Source organism: Sinohyriopsis cumingii, chromosome 12, assembly GCF_028554795.1.
Source record: "Sinohyriopsis cumingii isolate HCF-2022 chromosome 12, ASM2855479v2, whole genome shotgun sequence".
Classification (NCBI taxonomy): domain Eukaryota; kingdom Metazoa; phylum Mollusca; class Bivalvia; order Unionida; family Unionidae; genus Sinohyriopsis; species Sinohyriopsis cumingii.
In genome coordinates this window covers 122,934,984-122,957,997 of record NC_142972.1, presented here as the reverse complement: position 1 = coordinate 122,957,997, position 23,014 = coordinate 122,934,984, and the positions used below count along the sequence as shown (strand labels likewise).

At 35.2% G+C, this 23,014-nt stretch overlaps 1 protein-coding gene across 1 annotated transcript in view; it reads right to left on the bottom strand.

The window, feature by feature from the left end:
• LOC149787379 (RING finger and SPRY domain-containing protein 1-like) overlaps nucleotides 1–23,014 on the bottom strand; it is a 114,332-nt gene that overhangs the window by 13,215 nt on the left and 78,103 nt on the right. Inside the window, exon 12 of the mRNA XM_089977966.1 lies at nucleotides 7,091–7,193. Within this exon, the coding sequence (XP_089834092.1) occupies nucleotides 7,091–7,193 (103 nt within the window). The remainder of the gene's footprint in view (nucleotides 1–7,090; nucleotides 7,194–23,014) is intronic.

Genomic DNA, 23,014 nt, shown 5'->3' with positions numbered 1-23,014 from the left:
CTACTGTACCTTGAAATTTTGAAATGTACAAGTATAGGCTATCTACTGTACCTTGAAATCTTGAAATGTACAAGTATAGGCTATCTACTGTACCTTGAAATCTTGAAATGTACAAGTATAGGCTATCAACTGTACCTTGAAATCTTGAAATTACAAGTATAGGCTATCTACTGTACCTTGAAATCTTGAAATGTACAAGTATAGGCTATCTACTGTACCTTGAAATCTTGAAATGTACAAGTATAGGCTATCTACTGTACCTTGAAATCTTGAAATGTACAAGTATAGGCTATCAACTGTTCCTTGAAATCTTGAAATGTACAAGTATAGGCTATTTACTGTACCTTGAAATCTTGAAATTACAAGTATAGGCTATCTACTGTACCTTGAAATCTTGAAATGTACAAGTATAGGCTATCTACTGTACCTTGAAATCTTGAAATTACAAGTATAGGCTATCTACTGTACCTTAAAATCTTGAAATGTACAAGTATAGGCTATCTACTGTACCTTGAAATCTTGAAATGTACAAGTATAGACTATCTACTGTACCTTGAAATCTTGAAAGACAAATATAAACATTCTAAAGTTTATTGAGTTGACGTGTAAATACATTCTTAGTGCATACATATTAAAAGTGATTAAAATTCTTGTTTAACAAATTATGTTCTTTATAATTATCTTTTTTAAAATGCGTCCCAAACAACATGTTGTCCATTCAGAGGGAAAAGTCAGCAATATGGATTACCCAGACTATTTATAATATCCATGTGCTTTTTCTGCATGAACTGTGAACACTTCAATCCCATGCATGTCATGGCAGGTAAATCTCAAGGTGACAGCCTATCACATGCTGTCTTTGTGCTGTTAAATCTGAGTAACACCTGTGTGGCAATTCCTTCACAGTGTTTGTTTGTGAACTAGTGAAGTATGTGGTACAACTTTTTTATATATAGAAAATCAGGAAAAAATGATGGAAAAATCATATAGTAGTTCATAAAAAAGAATTTAAATAGTGGGTTATAACTCTCTAGACCTTAAATACTTGCATAAAACTCTATTTTACGGCCAGACATAGTACAGCAAACAGACTTAATAATGCAGAGTGTGGACTCTTTTGCATCAATGGTGGATCTGTATTCATACTGTTTATAGATGGGTATCGGATGTATATTAGCAAATAGACTTAATAATGAGGAGTGTGGACTCTTTTGCATCAATGGTGGATCTGTATTCATACTGTTTATAGATGGGTATTTGATGCCTATTAGCAAATACTGTAAATGGAAAATGAGTTTGTGAAGGTGGTACATCATCTTGTCAATAAAAGCCCTGATGACATAGCAGCAGCACACTTGCTTGGCTCCTCTTTTGTCCACGGTTCAATGCCATGATTAAAGCACGTGCAAAGGTACAATATCTCTTATCCAAGACTGGTAGTTTTCACAAACTTCTCCAGTTCTCTTGATGTCAAAGACCACCTTATAACAACATATATTCCAGGAAGAGTACTTTGTGTAAATTAATAAAACTTGTTAGACTGACAAGAAATTAAATTTAAACTTTTCATCTCTTTATTTTACATAAAGTTATGGATGTATAAAATATGGGAAACTACTACTACACTCCCTCACTATAAGGTCCCACATTACAACACCATTCCAAATTACAAAGTAACATCATGAAATCCATGATGTATTTCATTATAAGGTGGTCTCACTATAACACAGCATACTCTATGGTTTCCATGACCAGTACAGTAATGAGTGAGTACTGTGTGTGTATAATGTAATTCATTACATGGTACTCTCACTGTAAGGGGGTATACTCTATGGCTCTCATGGACAGCACAGTAATACTGTGTATAATGTAATTCATTACATGGTACTCTCATTGTAAGGGGGTATACTCTATGGTTCTCATGGACAGTACAGTAATGGGTGAGTACTGTGTGTATAATGTAATTCATTACATGGTACTCTCACTGTAAGGGGGGTATACTCTATGGTTCTCATGGACAGTACTGTTACAAGGGAGTATTATGTGTATAATTTAATTCATTACATGGTGGTCTCATTCTAAGGGGTATACGCCATCACTCCTATGAACAACATTTTGATGAGAATAATTTATATGTATAATGCACATGATTTACATGGTATTCTCACTGTAAGGGGTATACTCTATGGTTTCCATGAACAGTACTGTAATGGGTGAGTACTATGTGTGTATAATGTAATTAATTACATGGTACTGTCACTGTAAGGGGGTATACTCTATGGTTCCCATGGACAGTACTGTAATGGGTAAGTACTATGTGTGTATAATGTAATTAATTACATGGTACTGTCACTGTAAGGGGGTATACTCTATGGTTCCCATGGACAATACTGTAATGGGTAAGTACTATGTGTGTATAATGTAATTAATTACATGGTACTGTCACTGTAAGGGGGTATACTCTATGGTTTCCATGAACAGTACTGTAATGGGTAAGTACTATGTGTGTCTAATGTAATTAATTACATGGTACTGTCACTGTAAGGGGGTATACTCTATGGTTCCCATGGACAATACTGTAATGGGTAAGTACTATGTGTGTATAATGTAATTAATTACATGGTACTGTCACTGTAAGGGGGTATACTCTATGGTTCCCAAGGACAGTACTGTAATAGTTGAGTACTGTGTGTATATAATGTACTTCATTACATGGTACTCTCACTGAAAGAGGGTGTACTCTGTGGTTCCCATGGATAGTACTGTAATGGGTAAGTACTATGTGTGTATAATGTAATTAATTACATGGTACTGTCACTGTAAGGGGGTATACTCTATGGTTCCCATGGATTGTACTGTAATGGGTAAGTACTATGTGTGTATAATGTAATTAATTACATGGTACTATCACTGTAAGGGGGTATACTCTATGGTTTCCATGAACAGTACTGTAATGGGTAAGTACTATGTGTGTATAATGTAATTAATTACATGGTACTGTCACTGTAAGGGGGTATACTCTATGGTTCCCAAGGACAGTACTGTAATAGTTGAGTACTGTGTGTATATAATGTACTTCATTACATGGTACTCTCACTGAAAGAGGGTGTACTCTGTGGTTCCCATGGATAGTACTGTAATGGGTAAGTACTATGTGTGTATAATGTAATTAATTACATGGTACTGTCACTGTAAGGGGGTATACTCTATGGTTCCCATGGATTGTACTGTAATGGGTAAGTACTATGTGTGTATAATGTAATTAATTACATGGTACTATCACTGTAAGGGGGTATACTCTATGGTTTCAATGAACAGTACTGTAATGGGTGAGTACTATGTGTGTATAATGTAATTAATTACATGGTACTGTCACTGTAAGGGGGTATACTCTATGGTTTCCATGGACAGTACTGTAATGGGTGAGTACTATGTGTGTATAATGTAATTAATTACATGGTACTGTCACTGTAAGGGGGTGTACTCTGTGGTTCCCATGGACAGTACTGTAATGGGTAAGTACTATGTGTGTATAATGTAATTAATTACATGGTACTGTCACTGTAAGAGGGTGTACTCTGTGGTTCCCATGGACAGTACTGTAATAGTTGAGTACTGTGTGTATATAATGTACTTCATTACATGGTATTCTCACTGAAAGAGGGTGTACTCTGTGGTTCCCATGGACAGTATTCAAGAAGTGGATACTGTATTTTTCTTCATCTGAGCAAAATTTGCATTCAAACAAATGAGTACTGTATCTTTCTTTCATCTGAACAAGTTTAGATGGTGACAAGTTTTCATTGGTGGGCAGTATTCGATTGTATTTAAGTATTTAAATTAAAAAGAGGTAATAATGTCACATAATGTAATCATTCAATACTGTGTATGATATTTCTATACATTAACGACAACAATCAGAAATATGACTTGTCATTTTCATGTGTAACCATTGGTTAAATTGCTAGAAGCTGTTTTTTTGCTAGAATGACATGTTTTATACATATCAATTTTTTATGTGATCTAGCAATCAAGGCACACAAGGGTGATAAAACATTCCAAATGGTCACTTGACAAGTTTAGAGCACCAATCTGCCTATGAAGTCCAAGATGGAAGTGGCATCCGAAACTCAGACTGCTCAAGGCTAAATGCAAGTTGTTCTGTTTTGGGTGTTCAACAGTGCTTGTGTATTTACCACCATCACAAAGTGACAAACATTCCAGGGTTTTCTTAAGTGTCTCTATGTTCATCCTGCAGTCCAGCCATCCTTGTGACTGCTTTGTTCATGTCAAAGGAAAGTTTTGGCACTGTGAAAGGTTTGGGGAAGAACAAACACTTTAACAAATATTTACTGTGTATCTTTAATTTCTTTTTTTGTGTCAATTTACAATAAACATGTGCAACCTATGGCCCAGGGACAGGATCCAACCCGTGACCTGGTTTTATCCATTTATTCACATCATAGGGTGCTTTAACAGTCTATGCCTGGGAGGAACTTGTACATGCCTGATTTACAAGATTCCATCAATTTCAATTCATACCGATGTCTTGCATGATGAACTAAGAGCCTATCTTTTTAAGTACAGTATTCCTAATTCAGTTTTATTTGGTAAACATTTTAAACGTCATCAAGTGTTTTCTTTAGACTACAGTAAAGTCATATACTGTATGTACTCACTTTTAAGCTGAGTCCAACAATACAGGGTAATAAAACAATTATAGACTTGTGATTTTGGTTCATACCAGGATTTATCCATCCCATCAAAGAATCACTAACTATATTGTGGTAGCGTGAGAAAAAGAAAGTTGTGTAATGTGAGAAAAGAAAGTGGAGGACAAAAACATATAAATAATAAAATGAATTGGAACAAAGAAACAAGATTAAAAGTAAACTGCTTCCTTCTAGAGCATGTTGTTTTGGAGGCAATTTCAAATCATTTGGAAAAATAAGGGAGATAGCTGTTTGCAGCTGTTTGTGAACCATGGAATATCATGCGTAATAAGTAATATGGGTGCTTAAGTAAATCTTTTTTACTTTTCAAGGGCATCAAAAATAGAAACATTTACTTAATAAACAAGCATTTGTATCACCACACAAGAACGTATTTAAAGTTGAACTACCATATGGTGTGAGGGATTGAACTGATGCATTTGTATCACCACACAAGAACGTATTTAAAGTTAAATTACTATATGGTGTGAGGGATTGAACTGATGCATTTGTATCACCACACAAGAACGTATTTAAAGTTAAACTACCATATGGTGTGAGGGATTGTTCTTGGTAACAATGCAAGGTAAGAAGTAGTACTGTGTACAGACAGATCCACATCCACAAAGCAGTGCTCCAATTATATTCTTTGTAAATAAATATTAATTAAGTGATATGCAATTTGTTCTAAGTCAGGCATGAAGAATTAAACATTTCCTTCTACCCAAATAAAAGTTGTTTTGGAACATAATTGCTTTTGAAGTTGTTAATGGAGTCTATTTGACAAATTTTAACATATAATGTGTTCCATTCTTATATGGTCAAAGGAAGAAATGAGTTGTAATAAAGACTTCATCTAGCCTATACTAATTGGAAATTGTTTACATTACATAAATCATAGCAAGTAATATCACTGATGGAATTAGAGATGTGAGATAGTGAGGGCTTGAACCAGCTGTCACTTTATACAAGAGTGTAAGATTGTGTTGTTGTCATCTGGATTTGATTGCTCCAGTGGCCTAGTGGTTAGAGCATCTGCCTCGGATGCAGTAGGTCATGGGTTTGATCCCAGGCCGAGTCATACCAAAGACTTACAAAAATGGTACTAACAGCTGCCTCGCTAGGTGCTCAGCGTTAAGATATTAGTATTTAGACTGGTCGGCCTTGTGTCAGGATAATGTGACTGGGTGGGACATCATGCTACATGTCTGCATCATGATGGCCCAGTGCTAGACATCACTATAAACTGTCACATTGCAGACATTGTAGCAATATGACTGAAAAATTGTTAAAGCTACATTAAAAATCCAGATCACACACACATCTGAATTCAAAACTTTCCCATCCTATTTCTTGGTGTAGTTATTCAATATATAATAATTCTGTTGCACCAGTCACATTTCTGGCTGCCTCATTTTGTATTTTATCAGTTCTCTTTCTCTGATTATGTGCAGTTGTCCCAAACCACATTACCATATTCTAGAACAGATCATATTAAAGATGTAAATATAATTTCTAAACATTTCATGTCAACTTGGAATCTGAGTTTATTTATTGCATTAATTTTTGACCATGCCTTTTCACTTACATAGTCTATTTGTTTGTACCATGAACAGTCTTTTGACCATGCCTTTTCACTTATATAGTCTATTTGTTTGTACCATGAACAGTCTTTTGACCATGCCTTTTCACTTATATAGTCTATTTGTTTGTACCATGAACAGTCTTTTGACCACGCCTTTTCACTTATATAGTCTTTTTGTTTGTACCATGTACAGTCTTTTGACCATGCCTTTTCACTTATTTAGTCTATTTGTTTGTACCATGAACAGTCTTTTGACCATGCCTTTTCACTTATGTAGTCTATTTGTTTGTACCATGAACAGTCTTTTGACCATGCCTTTTCACTTATGTTATCTATTTGTTTGTACCATGAACAGTCTTTTGAAAGAAAAGCTCCAAGCTATTTGTGTGTGTCAACTTCCTTAATTCTATGGCTGAACATATATAGCAGAGAACGGAAGGATTTAATCATTTTCCTATAAATTGTCAGGGATTCAGTTTCAAATGGGTTGAAAGATACAAGCCATTTATTTGCCCAGTGAGAATTTTTTTCCCAGTCAGAGTTGAGGTTATGAGCTGTTATGACTGGATTATCTATGAACAGAAAGAGACTTGTATCATCTACAAAATAAACTTATATGGCAGTATATATCATATGCAATGTCATTTACATATAACATGAAAAGTAAAGCAATAAAAGAATAAAGCGGCAAACAATATGGTGGAAAATTGAACAGTTATAATATCATGTCACAGTTTTACACTTTTACAGTCAACTTAGGTGTAAAGGAGATCAATAGATTAAAACAACTTACCTTGCACAAATGAACAGATCTGATTCTGGAGGTAAGCTATCTCCATTGAGAGAAAATACAATCTGTTGCTGGTCTAAGTCCAGTAAAAGACCTAGAACATCACCTGCAACAGAAAACATACTTCCCTTTTAACATTTCACTTGAGGGTGATGGATCACATTTCAGTAGTCCCATTTTCTTATCGTAAAGTGATCATCTGACTGGCCATGACCAGTAGGTATGGATATCATAACCACCACCACTGGATCAACCAAGATTTACTACCATGTTGTGTAATTGGGCAAGGCACTTTACTCTACTCGACTCATATTGAAATAACCTTTAAAGTTTTGATAAGCAGAGAAAAACAAGCCCAAACCAAACCAATCATGCCATGAATCATCTTTTAATGGTGTACAAGGTGAACACAGCTGCAAACAGTTCTGCACCAGGACCTGTGATAATAAAACCTTTGGTTTTTGAATTTTTAGTCAGTTTATTTACACAGATGACTTTAGATTTTAAAGGTAACTTTTGATTTGCTAAAACTTAAAACTTAAAACTCAGTCTCAAATCTAGCTCAGACTGAAAAGTCAGTCTCAAACTCAAGTTCAGTCATTTGTGATCTATATTCACCATCTCTGCTATTTACCTGAAACTATAAGTAAAATGAACAACCAATAGCCTGATCTGCTTGGAGTGGACTACATGATGATAGATCTGCTTGGAATGGATTACATGATGATAGATCTGCTTGGAGTGGATTACATGATGATAGATCTGCTTGGAGTGGATTATATGATGATAGATCCAGTTTTACACTAATTGTAGTTGGGAATACTATATATAAACACTGTATACAGAAATAACTTCTGGTAGCACTCTTGGACATTTTTTAACAGCTGGTTGCTCAGAACACACAATACTACATGCAAACATGTCCCTTAGCTTGCCAGTAGCTTCCTGTGGGTCAGTGGTTCTCACCAAGGCTGTCATGTATAGCCTATTTTGTGCTGAGAAATGGCATTAAACCCAAAGCAACATCCCCACCACTTCCCTGCCAAAACAAACATCAACAACATCAACATGTACACTTTCATGCATGACTATGAAAATTGGTTTGGTCTAGCTTCATGTTGTATAGAACAGCAGTATTTTAGTAATAAGGCAATCAAAGTAAAGTGTCTTGCCTAAGGAGGCATCATAGTAGACAACCCTGGCTAATCTGATAGTAGGATTTCAATCCAGACCCTTCAGTCCAGAGTCCAGCAAGCATACAGCTTAGGTTGTGTTACAGAGTGTTGAAATTTTGCACAGGGGTAAAATTTTAAATAAAAGGCATTCCCCTTCCTGTTCCCACCAGAGATACTAACTTGAAATGAGAATGTATCTGTCCTAGAGGTGCACTGAATACTACTGCATTTTTTCCACTGGTAAGTATGAAGGTACCATTTCACTGTTCTGTTATTTCGTAAGTTTTCATCAGTAATGGCATATTGTTAATGATTTTCAGGCCATATTCAAATCTTAGGAAACTTTTTGGGGAAAATGTTATTTTTTTTTAGCTATTTACTAGTGTATGTTAATGTGTTAAGCACATGTAATTCTTTGTATGACTGTGAATAATCATAAAATTGTCATAGACCAATTATTTTCTCTTTAAATTTACATTATTCCTCAAGTCCACTAAATATTTTCTCGTTTGCTGTGCTTATTGTTTACTGACCCTCTCAGATAAATATCTTGCCTGGGTGATGTCATCCTACTCAAACGTTTCCATGTGTACTATATCATTAATGTACCTAGCAAATTCAAATTGTATCAACACAGTTTTTTTTATCAACAAGCTCTCCAATGTCAGCACAATGCTTTTCTTAATCATCTCATTTTTAGACAGAGTTTTTAAATGACAATTTATACAACAATTAACACAGACAAAGAGCATGCATCTATTACAAGGTACTGACAATTTATTTTTGGGAGTGGGTATAGGCTGTGATCTGAGATATTTTCTTTTCTTTTATCTCAATATAATTAATTTTATTTAAAATAATATAATGAATATAAGATGGTGTTACTCTGCAATAAATCAGAGCAAGATAACTTTTTCACTTATTTACAGAAAGAACATTAAGTTGCCAGTCCCTAAAATAACTGCATTATGCCATAGTACATATTGCAGTATAGTCAGTATTTTCTCCCACCTTTCCAAATAATGGTGTGTGTGTGTGATTTGGATTTTTAATGTAGCTTTAACAATTTTTCAGTCATATCGCTATGATGTCTGCAGTGTGTCAGTTTATAGTGATGTCTAGCACTGGGGCATCATGCCGCAGAAATGTAGCATGATGTCCCACCCAGTCACATTATCCTGACACCAGGCCGACCAGTCCTAACATTAATATCTTGGCAGGGCAAGTGTTTATTTGTTGAGGTTTGTCTTAAAGACATTGAATAGTGCAGTAAATGTCAGAAAATGTTTCAAAAATCCTACTATGATAGGAGGAAAAGGAAAGAAAGTACAACAGAACTCAAGACGAAGGCAGTTGAAGAGGACCATAAATTCTGACAGATATTTACAGTCGAACACTATTTTCAACAAGCCAAAAAAAAAAAAAAAATCACCTGTAAAGATAACTTTGGGACTCCTCAAATGCAGGTGTTGAGACAAGTTTGGTGAGGGCAGATTCTCAATTCCCACTGGTTTGTTTAGCTCATTACTTGCTTCTGGTTTTACTATGTTAGACTTCTCTCTATGCAAAAGTGGGGACCAGGGTGGCCAAGTGGTCTGGGCACTTGACTTTACAAGATCACTGACATCTCACTTGTGTCCCTGTGGGTTTGAGTCCCAGGCTTGGCTAATGCATGTATGTGAGAAAGTTTGCCAGTAGCTTCCCATCGGCTGGTGGTTTTTCCTGGATTTTTTCCTGGCTTTTTCCTTCACCAGATATACTGGCCACCATGTAAAGACTATCTTGTGAGGAAAAATGTTGCTTAGCCCACGATAAGTATGTGTGCAATAAGATTAGATGACAGGTGACCTGTATACTTAGAAAGCGCAATGATAAACAGGTTTAAACACATTACTTACTGGAACAGATCAAAAAGGATATAAGATAATTTCTGATCTACTCACAGGAGCAAAGAAAAGCTCAATATTCTCACTGCTAATCTTAAGATTGTCTTTCTAAAGAGATCCCCAAATCTTCAGCAAACTGTGCTTCACCTTTTTTGTACCAGAGTAAGAAGTGAGCTATTAAGTTGCAAATCCAGCACCATTGGCAAATGGATGACAACGACCTCATTTTCAAGAAACCTACAACTATATTCAAGGTGCCAAAATGAATTTCATTTTTTCATTTTTATTATAACTGCTCAGTAAAAAAAATTATAATCCAACTTTCTTTATAAAAAAAACATTCTGTGGCTCTGTAGTTGACATGATATGGTTGCTGAGTAAACAAAATTAATGGTGTATATGGCTGAACTGGAGACTGACCCCTGGCCCTGGTTTCTATAAAGTTTTTCTTCAGATTGAGAATTAAATGATATTTCAAACAGTATCAATTTTGTTTTCAGATGCAGACATACTGGAAAGGAAGAAAATTCAAAGAATCACTTTTTACTTTTAAAATTTAACATACTGAAACATTTTTTCATTTAAAAAAAAGTCAAAAATGTTTAAAATTGTTTAGGAAATCCACAAAATTTCCTGAAATATAAATAAAGGCTCCTTAAAAGGAAGTTCGACATTGTATGACTGTATTTTAACCCACTGAATATTCTGTGAAAAAAATCATGGTTACCAACCAAGCAATAAGAATGGTATTCATAAATCACAATTTGAGGATGAAATTTTTAAATGTTTAGCAAAGTTGTGCCTACGACCAGAGGTGTAATGTAAATGTACAGTTCTAAGGTACAGAGGTGTAATGTAAATGTACAGTTCTAAGCTACAGAGGTGTAATGTAAATGTACAGTTCTAAGCTACAAAAGAGTTTGTACCTGTATTATCTGGCACTATAAGAACTTACAAATCTTACTATGTTTTGAAAGGCACCTGACATCTCAAAACCACGAACAGACAATAATTACAAAGTGTACACACACTCTGACAAGCACCTGCTATGATCTGACAATAGAGAATGTGGAATGACTATGGAAGAAGAAGACTAATTCATTGTGGCACTTCATATCCATTAGTGACAGAACCATTATTTTGTTGACATTTTCTATTTACACAAAAAGGGAGAGATACAGAATGCCCTGACTCTTCTGAATGTAAAAGCTATAAACAAATTTTAAAGACTGAGTGTAATGACATATTTCTATCACATATCCTTCATGGTAAATGGACGGGCCCCGAGTGGCCAAGTGGTCTAAAGCGCTCTCCGTTACAGATCACTGCCATCTCACCTCTGTCTGCGTGGGTTCGAGTCTCGGATTCGGCTAATGTGGGTATGTGAGAAAGCTTGCCAGTAGCTTCTCGTGGGTCGGTGGTTCTTTCCAGGGTTTTCCCGGGTTCTTCCTCCACCATTAATACTGGCCGCCATGTATAGCCTACCATGTGCTGAAAAATGGCGTTAAACCCTACAACAACAAATCATGGTAAATGGAAATGCATGACTGATATAGAACTAGCACTGACTTGGTTTCCCTAATTTAAAAAATATAATGAATATTATAAACTCTGTGTGGAGAGTGGAATTTATTAATAGCATATTTGCATGATCTTTTAACATTTTAACTAGTCACATAATTAAACAGTATGTATGTATGTATGTATGTATGTATGTATGTATGTATGTATGTATGTATGCATGCATGTATGTATGTATGTATGTATGCATGCATGCATGCATGCATGCATGCATGTATGTATGTGTTTGTGTGCAAGTTAATGGTTACATTATTGTTTCATATTACAGTATGCAGATGTAATTCCAACTCTGTACAAGATATCTATATATATACATATACATACACACACACAAACAATTATCTATGTGTAGAGTGTACGAACACCAATACTGTAATATATTACATTTTTAGTGACCTAAGATGTTAGCTGCTTTTAAATAGAAGCACTGTAATGTTACTGTTGAGGAAAATATGAGTCAAGAATAAGGACAGAGAGTTTTCTAAAATCAAATTTTCCTTACTTTGCATTCCTTGTACAAGTCGGACAACTTATTCTACGTATTCTGTATCACTCAGGTGTGGGATGATCCCTTTAGGTAGAGAAAACAAGAGCTAATCCAAAGAAAAGCACCAAATTTGGATGGACATCTTAACTTCATTAATGTCATAAGTAAATATTGAAGAGACTATAACCAAATACTGCATATCCCTTTATTAATATATGGTACCATACAACATCCCAGATCCCAAAATGGTTGAAAGTTAAATGTCCCAAACATTATTAATAATCAGTGGCGTCACTCGGGTTGGTGTCACCCAGTGCAGTAGCTCATGGTGTCACCCCCATGGTCCTCCTTCTGTAACAGACCATACAGAATCCTTAGTAATGTCATTTTGGTGTCACCCCCTCTGATGGTGTCACCCGGTGCAGTCCGCACCCCCCGCATCTCCCTAGCGACGCCACTGCTGTGCCTGCTAGTCATGTATTTAACTATGATCGGTTATCCGCTTATGAAATCCAACTAGACCGAGCAGTGTGTGCTCTGTAAAATTTGCAATTTTTAATTTTGGTGTCACCCTTCTGAGATGGTGTCACCTGGTGTGGTCCGCACCCCCCTAGCGACGCCACTGTTAATAATGTTCCTTATATTCAGATTTGATATCCCATATCTCACAGATGGCAAGAAGGCCAGAAACTATGTTGTGCCCACAATCCAAACAGAAACCTTGTGACTTTGACCTAAAAGTCAAAAGAGTGAACAAGTGCATAATTTATCATGCCACAGAAAAAACTGTCCTTGTTTAACAATGTGACAATTCAGGCATGAACCAAGGGAATAAAATTATGAAAAACTTCCACCAAAACCTTAATACCATGTTTCAAGGTCTGTTCTACCACTCTGGCCTAAAGGTAAGAACGTAAAGTATTGTGCCCAAGAATATAAATCAAATTTGCCTAACAATTATGTATTTCAAGTATAAAAAGAATCCAAAGAGCAGCTACAGAGATATAAGTGAATGAAAAATTTGAATCAAGATCTACTATGTTGTGACATTGACCCATGATCAAACAGATAGGGTATATGTGTCAGAAAATGTTTGTTTTGTGCCAAGATATGAATGAAGAGAACCATCAAGGGGTTAAGGAAATATATAGACAAATGGAAAACTTTAACAAAAACCTTAATGAAAATGTATGTCTGAAACAATTACCTCAAAGGTGTGAGGATGTTTACTACAAAATCAGATATCAAATGTATCAACAGAATCCAAAAATGGGGATAAAGAAATAGAAGGCTCAGAAGAAAAATGAATACATTGTGAAGCCTTAAGAAGAATGCTTTCTTGATATTTTTTTAATTACATTATTTCTGTTTATTGGATTCACCAAGAAACTTAAAGGCCCCTGAAAGTTGTTTTATAGTTCTGATCTGATGGCATGAAGGCCCCTGAAAGTAATCTTATTGTCTGGATCTGATGGCATGAAGGCCCCTGAAAGTAATCTTATTGTCTGGATCAGATGGCATACTGCTGATGCAATAATTCACCATCCATTACATGCTCTATACACCTGTAGCAAGCACATACTGAACAGGTGCTCTTTCTAAGATGTTGCCATGAAACACACATCAATGATGACACACATGCCATTCTTCTAAATTTCACTGTACCCATCACCTGTCAACTCATAACTCTTTAATCCAGCATAATGACCAATCCATGCTAATATGTCGGCTTCACTGCTTTTGTACATGTACTCCTAGTGTTGGCTTCCTCTTGGTTCTACCTTCATAACATCAGCATTCAAAAAATGAAAGGTATGGAGTATATCTTGCTACATATTGTGGTGGGTTCAGAAATACCATAGTACAAAGTTTTTCGGGGGCCACGAGTGGCAGAGTGGTCTAAAGTGCTCACCGGTGCGGATCACTGCCATCTCACCTCTGTCTGCGTGGTTAGAGTCGCGGGTTCGGCCTATGTTGGTATGTGAGAAAGCCTGCCAGTAGCTTCTGGTGAGTCGGTGGTTCTTTCCAGGGTTTTCCCAGGTTCTTCCTCCACCATTAATACTGGCCGCCATGTATAGCCTATCTTGTGCTGAAAAATGGCATTAAACCCTACAACAACAACAATTTTTTTTGTGGTACCCTGCTCTACTCTGACCTGGTTATGAATAGGATATTTGATAAATATGACTTCTTGTACAAGAATATTTAAATATGGATATTGTGAATTCACTATTTTTTGTGGAATATAAAAGTTTGTGTGGATTTTGTTGCCACAGCAAATCACAAATACAAAGACCACTGGAGCTGGAATCCTTTTGTAGAAACAACAAGATGCCTCCCCCAATCAATGAATCACAGAATAATAAAGCAAGTATGATTGCATGTATTCTGAACAAACTGAATTGTAACTATTCTGCATGATATAAACTAATGCACCACACACCTGTGATGTACAGAACTGAAATGAAGACACATATCAATTTATATCTATACTACCTATGAAATGTCTTGGATCAACTGGTCAGTGTTGGTCATTTGTTGCAAGTGTGTGACCTTATTTTGAGGCAGTGTTATTTGAAATTCTGCTCAGTTTGCTTGACTACTAACCAATCTAAGTTTGTGTAAAGCTCAGTAAGGGTTCAACCTTTTAATTTTACAGGGGGCACGGATTTGATTTGGAAAAAATATTTTGCTTCGGAAAAAATAATTCAGAGCAAGTCCCGAATACAATTCTTCCATACCGTGGTACTTTTCACAGTATGTTCAGAAATTCTGCAGTTTAAATTTTCATGGTACCCAGCTACAGTAGATATTCCAATATAGATACATAATTGGTTAGTTGGCTTTTAATATCACTTTAAGCACATTTTTGGTTATATTGTGCCACAGAATGGGAGGTAGGTGCTTGTCCCTAAAACACACCAGGGCAGCTAACCTGGACTGGCCTTGTGGTGGTATTGAACCTGGAACCTTTATCACAAGGCTGATGCTCTACAAACTGTGCTATTACAGAATACTGTGGATGCAGAAAGACAGTGCAGTTTTCTTTTTCTTCACAGTATTTTAAGAGTTATACTGCTCTGGTGGTCTAGTGGTTAGAGTGTCTGCTTCAGATGCGGGTGGTCACAGGTTCAAACCCCTCATGGCAAGTCATACCAAAGACTTATAAAAATGGTACTAGCAGCTGCCATACTAGGCACTCAGTATTACAAGGTTACTGTTAGGACTGGCTGGCCTGGTGTCAATATAATGTGACTGGGTGGGACATGATGCTACATGTCTGTGGCATGATGGCCCATTTCTAGACATCACTGTAAACTCCCCCACTGAAGACACCATAGCGACATGACTGGAAAATTGTTAAAGCTACATTAAAAATCCAACTCACAGAAGCACACACAAAAAACCCCAAAGAAACTCATCTATTAAATTAATGAACCAAAAATAATGAAGTCAGCTACACAGTATCTCATTATTTCCACTTAAAAATCCATGACTCTTTAAAACTGACCTTGTCTTACGTTTATGTGGAGGAGTAGAAAGAAAAAAAAATTGCAATCGTTTACCAATTAAAGAACTAGGCAAGCACTTCAACTAAAACTCTTCTTGCATTATCAACTGTCACGGTCTTGAACCCTCAATTGCTCTATAGTTACAGGAGTAACCAAGGTCAGGATCTAAAAGTTTGTACCTATCTGATTTCATTTGAAAGATTGAATAGTTAATGTCTCAAATTAATTACACATAAACCAGCAGTTAATGTCTTACTGTAGAAACACATACATTCTTCCTGTTTGGAAATCTAGGGCGTGCTGCTTAACAAACAAAATAAAAACTTCTGCATTGAAAATGATATGATTGTAAATAGCCACCACTTATAGACAAAGGTCAACTGACATTTATCTTGGGAGAATTCTGTGAGTCCTCTTGGGGAACAATGATCTCTACTTACTGAATAGTGACATCAAGGTTAAATTGAAATTTTTCAATCATAAAGGGGGCACCACTGGGAATTCCGCTTTCATCGACAATAATAAAAAATATATCAAATTCAACAAATTAAAGCCATAAAAATCCAAGTCCAAAATGTGCCAGTACTAAAGCAAAAACAACTGCAAAATTTGTTTTAAAAGTACAAACATTTAATATTGTTTCATATTTTGTTTATAAACATGGTCAGGCAAGCTTTGATTAATTTTACTAAGAAAGTTTTCACTAAAAAGTAAGTGCAACATGTCTGTTGAATTGGAAGGGTTAATCTTTCTAAAGATTCGTTACAATTCTTTATCATTACATATTTAAAATTTAACTTTAATTGACACTGTATACCCAGTATTGTGCTGACGTGCCATTAAATCCAATACACACATACTTTAGAAAATATAATCACTCCAATCCCATCAAAATTTGCTGCCTTGACTTTGGGAAAAACAAATACATCTGTGATAATTATTTAGTAAGTTGATCCTCTTACACAATGCAGATACTGTTGTCTACAACTGAAACACTGACAGCATTCAGAAAGAATTATTACACTAATTATGGACAGTACCTGTTATATGGCATAATATACCCAGTTAATAAATCTGCACAATGAACCTAAAATGTAAAACAGTATACTATTGCTTAGGATCCAGTTTCAACTCCATCCCTATTTACCACCCAAAAATGTGTTACTGGTAACATTATTTCCATGTGAATCAATGCCCCCAATGTAGCCCCCGCAAGGACTTCAACAGCAGTTCTAAGTTTCAGTCCTTCACAGTAGACCTGACCCATACCAATTACATCTAAAGGCCTACCATTTTGAGAATGCAACTTGATTCCAATTAAATATCAATACCTCAGAGTACCAATTCAGTCTTTTTTCTGAGCATATTTGATGAAGAAATGAATATGGCATTATTAGTGGCATGTTACTTATATGAGTTATAACATTATGTATCTTTACTGCACAAGGCCAAGTACAAATGAATAGGAACTAAAGCAAGGCGTCAAGTCAAAAGCATATATGGAAGTAGACATGGAGACAGAAGAGCATGTTACAAAGAAAAATCTCATTCGTCTGCGTCAACATCTACAATCACCCCCACTTTCTGGCAAGTATACAAATTAGTTTATTTAAAAATAAGGAATTTTTGTTGTGAATTAGTTCTGTCTGAAAGAATTGGATACAAAAACAAAAACATTCAGTAAATAATATTTGGCATCATAAAATATTTGCAAATTTAGTGGATGCACAATCTTTGTGATAACATAATTGTAAAAAATAATTACTGAACGTACGTATGATATTAATCATTAGTCTTCATGGAAAAAATATTTAACCAAATTCATTTAATTTTCTTTGTGAAAAACGTATGACCATAAATGTATAGTGAATTAATGTGTCTATCATTTACAATACAGTAAAATGTTGGTAATCTGGATATCTGGCTCATTCATTCCTATATACTACTAACTACAACGTCTACTCGGTTTTTTTAAAATTTATTAAAATGTACATGCAGCTATAAATGAAACTAATTTGCTGACCACAATGCCAACATAGTAACATAAATCAGAAACAAACACAAATATAATACCAAACAGTTATCTCAGATTCAGCCAATGTGGGTATGTGAGAAAGCTTGCCAGTAGCTTCTCGTGGGTTGGTGGTTCTTTCCGGGGTTTTCCTGGATTCTTCCTCCACCATTAAACTGGCCACAATGTATAGCCTATCGTGTGCTGAAAAATGGCATTAAACCCTACAACAACAACAACAACCAAACAATTATAATTGCAATGGTAAATGTATTTTGATAGCTAAATAATATTTTGAAAGTAAATATAAATGTAGTTAGGAGAGCAGCAGATATAAAGATATGTTTATTTTTACACCCAATTGTTGCTAGTGAATGCCACTTTGCCACTATGTCATTTAAAATACACAACTCCCAGCAAATTAAGTATCACTGAAGACTCATGGCTGTCCAATAGTCCAAGCCTACATGATTAAGTGTTGATCAAAGGTGACTTAATGTGCAATAAACTTTAATCACCTACTATCACAGGTGTAAAAAGAATCCAGGTCACCAGAGTTGCCACTTTTGTTCACAACACACATATAAAATGACCATCCATCCTACAAATGTACTTGTACATTAACACACATATGAAATGACCATCCATCCTGACCGCTCAATATTCAAACCACTCTAGTGGCCTAGTAGTTAGAGCGGCCGCCTCGGATGTGGGAGGTCGCGGGATATAATCTGCGCTTACATAAATTTACATAAAATAACAGATGTCGTTATGGCTCAAAAATTTCTAGGTCAATACAAATATTTTCCAGTATCAGCAACAAACTGAAATAAACTAGCTGACACATAACAGAGTTAAACAGTTGACTTCCTGTAGAAACAGCCATGTAAAGTGTTGCAAACATAACTGTTTTTCTGTTTTATTTGTTTGTCTTGTCTACGTTTTGTGTGTCTTTGAAAAAGACTCATTACAGTCAAAAGCACTCAGGTTATCTAGATACTAGTTTCACACTGTTTGTAGTCAGTTTGTTGCACACACACACACACACACACACACACACACACACACACACACACACAGAGTCCAAATGTACAGTTACTGGACCTGATCAATATTTCCAGTCACAGTTTGTTTTTGGACCAAATTTCAAACATCCAGATGATTGATTACAAAATATGTCTCCCAGAGTCCTGATAATCAATGCTTCACTGTACCTGTCAATTAAAGTAATCAGTCCATCTAGATATCAAGCCACACATTACCTGACAATTCTCCTGCAGAATTTTTTTTTATGAAGTCCAAGAGGCAACTTTTAACCTTGATATTTAAATATTTCTGTTATATATACTAGCAAAGTTTCTTAGATCTAAACATTTAAAATTTTATTTACAACAGAAAATGTTTCACTTAGTTCACTGTTTGTACGACTGGCTTTGTAGGGTGGTGAGAATATTCATCTTTTCCCTGCCTGCTGAACAAAATAGATTCCACCGATAATTTATAAAAAGCCCATAATTGCCATATGCTGGTTTGCCAGTCAGAATTTTGGACATCATCTGGGATAAACTATGTAAAAAGTGGTAAACCATGTAAAAACTACTATGTAAAAATTCAAACACAATTTTTTTAGGTTCCATAATTTCCTTTCTATTCAATAACTTGAACTTTCCTTTCTATTCAATAACTTGAACTTTGAGTAAATTTTAAGCTGCCAATTTTAAATATTCAAACATCAATATGCAAGTTCGGGGGGGGGGGGCACAAAACCATATAAATTCTTGCAACAGATGACACAAGTGGTTTTGAATACTAGCCAATATGAAATTTTAATGAACTGATTGATACAAATCTAGGTAAATTATATCAGTTCTTGTCAATAAAAACCAAGGTAATCATATCAATTATTATTGCTTCATATTTTACATGGAGGAATTCTAGATTCAATCAGACAAGAGTTTTGGCCACCTGCTCGGTATTGATAGCTGTTTCTTTTCCAACAAGGCCTCCTTTTTATTGTATAATTTATCATTAATATATTTATTTGATATTCTTTCATGCAATTATGGAAGAACTGCTTCTTTGAACAAATGTAAAAGCTGCCAAAATTGGCTTAGTGTCATACTGGTTACAAATAATAACCAGACCATTAATGATATATTGATATATGCAGAAATTATTAATATTTAGAAATCAGTGTTAAAAATATTGGACGAAATTGGCAAAACCAAAGTACAACAGTGTGAGGATGTGAGCCCCATGTACATCACATGAGATCATAATGTCCAACAGTACAAATAATACAATTTGTTATGTAATACTGTATATACTCACTTATGAGTCCAACTCCAAACTGCACCAATCCAGATCTGCCATCACATAATGTGCCAGCAAGTCTGGGTCTGTGCAGTTTGTTAGGAGTAATCAGTACAACAAATAACACAGACCCTAATCTGCAGGTACATTATGCTACGGCAGATCAGGATCTTTGCTGTTTGCAGTTTGATTCCACCTATAAGCGAATATATATGTCACGTGCCTGGCAATGTGCAATAAGTGGAAAATTTACTGAAACATCCCATGCAATGCATTTGCGAAGGACAAACTAAATACCAGCCATATGTAGCTTCCTTCAGGGCTTGTTAGAAATTTTTAAATTGACTTATTTGATGTAAATTTAACCAGATAAAACTAGGTCATTTGTCATATGCAGCCTGTAGGCCATAGGATATATGAGCCTGCTATATACCATTGAATTTATTGATATTTATAGTGTTCCAATTTTTCTGGATTTCATATTTATATTTAGCGTCACAATTTTCATGGATTTCGTCGATACATTTTTATTGTCCCAACCATAAACTTAAATATCCAATGAACTCTCTTTCCCAACTTATTAATTCAAGTACTGACAAAAACTTCACCATTCACAAATCCAAGAAAATTGATACCCAGGCAAATGAACAAATTCACAGCATTGTATCAACACCCAGTGTCATGACAATGCTATACAATATAAAAACTAAATGTAATTATCCAGTTTTGTAAATGAATGACTTATAAATTAGGTAAATTACTGAACAACATAGTTCCATGTTACATAATGTGATCATTACATTGATTAGTTACTTACAGAAGGTAGTGGCCTAGTGATTACCACACTGACTTCTAGTAGCATAGATCCCAGGTTCAAATCCTGGTTGTGGTGGTGGGCATGAAGTCATGGTTGGCACCATTGGTGGGTGTGCTGTTAAACAGTGTACCATTCATCAGATGGGGGCATTAAATGGCAGTTCCCTGTGCAGAGAAAGTTGCACCCTGTGTAGGTAGATGATTCCACTTGTGGTATTGAAAAACAAGTAGGTACCATTTTCCACCACTGAGGTCACCTCAGTATCCCAGGGTGCACATAAGGACAGCTGCCTGTAATACTCTATATGTAAGGATGAGACAGTATTTGGTTTATTGATGCCTGTAATACTCTATATGTAAGGATGAGACAGTATTTGGTTGATTGATGCCTGTAATACTCTATATGTAAGGATGAGGCAGTATTTGGTTGATTGATGCCTGTAATACTCTATATGTAAGGATGAGACAGTATTTGGTTGATTGATAGACTACAGGAACATTATGGGAAAAATGAGTGCAAAAATAATCCCAATTTTTGCCTTGTAGTCCAGCAGAGACAATAATCTCCAAATTCTATATATTTCATTGTTTTTCTTTATATTTACAGAAGAAAGCATCGGGAAAATTATATTAACACAATATGCATGTGATTAACCAATACCATTGGTTTTCTTTCACAATAATTTTGTTTTATTGTTATATAAGAGTAATAAAAAAGGCACACCTTAAATTCATTGGTTACTTTTTTTCAATTCTTAAAGTAATTTCTGGATGATTGATTTAGTACAAATATTCACTTCCAAAATAGAAAGTGGTAACTTGTTTGATTAATGTATATCTGTTTTATTAATGAAACATTACTTTATGGATTAAATTATTTGGGAGAAATGCCAATATTAGCTAATTTCAAGAGTACTAGTCTGGGCAGTGGAATCACCATCCTTTGGAGTTGAAGATATATGTTTATGAATATCTAAGAAAAATGAAAACTTTATCATTATATATTTACTGATCTGTGTAAATTTGAATTTTTTATATAAATGCTTTCTCATACTTTACAATTATTACTTTTGATTTAAAAAAATGTGCAAGTTTCAAGTAGGCAAATTCTATTATGATATACCTGTTTCTTAACACAGCATAACACAGAGGTGCAATTTGAATGACATATTTGTAACTCATACAAGGATTGCCTTTAATCACCTTAACAACTGATTTGAATTCTGTCACAAACTTGTTCGATTTTGTTATCCTTGACAATAAAAGGTCCATTATTTACATACTGACATTCCCGACCCCAGTATTAGACCAACAGATATGGTGTGTGTTTGCATGTGCATGTGTGTGTGTGTGTGTGTGTGTGTGTTTGATACAGCCTTCAGTTATCTGTATACAACAAGCTATTTACAGTATTGGAATGTTACCTTAACAAGCAACTTAAAATGAAACAGAAGCCCTAAAGGGGACCATTGTACCAGTGTCTCTGCTACCATGCAATGTTAACCTAACTCTATCCTCAAATCCATACACTTTCCTTTAGACTGAAATGTCAAATGAAAATATTGCCCTTTTAATCACTGTGCAGGGCCTAGTAAACTTGAAAATACAGCTTATGTGTAAATTGCAATTATATACTGAAATTAAAAATTCCCTTGCCATGATCTTGACATTGACTCGTTGAGGCAGGTGATGTTGCATTAAATAAATTCAGTGGTTCAAAGGTTATTGCCTGGAAAAAAAGGGAACACAAGTCATAGAATAACATTTTCCCTACTGTGACCTTGACCTGGTAAGTAACAAACCATCTAGTCATGATATATACTTTGGGAAACGTTTCATGAAAATATTACAAAGTAATGGCCAGAAAAAAGCAAATGTAGAAGGGTGGAAAAATGGATAGAAAATGTCATTACATAATATACCTGACTTGCAGGTACACTATTCTAACATTGATCATTTGTATCCATCAAAGAGGAAAGGCGATACTAGAATTTATATTTGATTAAATTTGCATCCCCTTCATTTTTTATGTCACAATGGACTCCATACACAGAGAAAAAATGGAAAGTTCTCATTATTAGTATGGCTGCTGTATTTCACACACTTGTATCTTTTTGCAATTTCATAATATTGATATATGTTGACA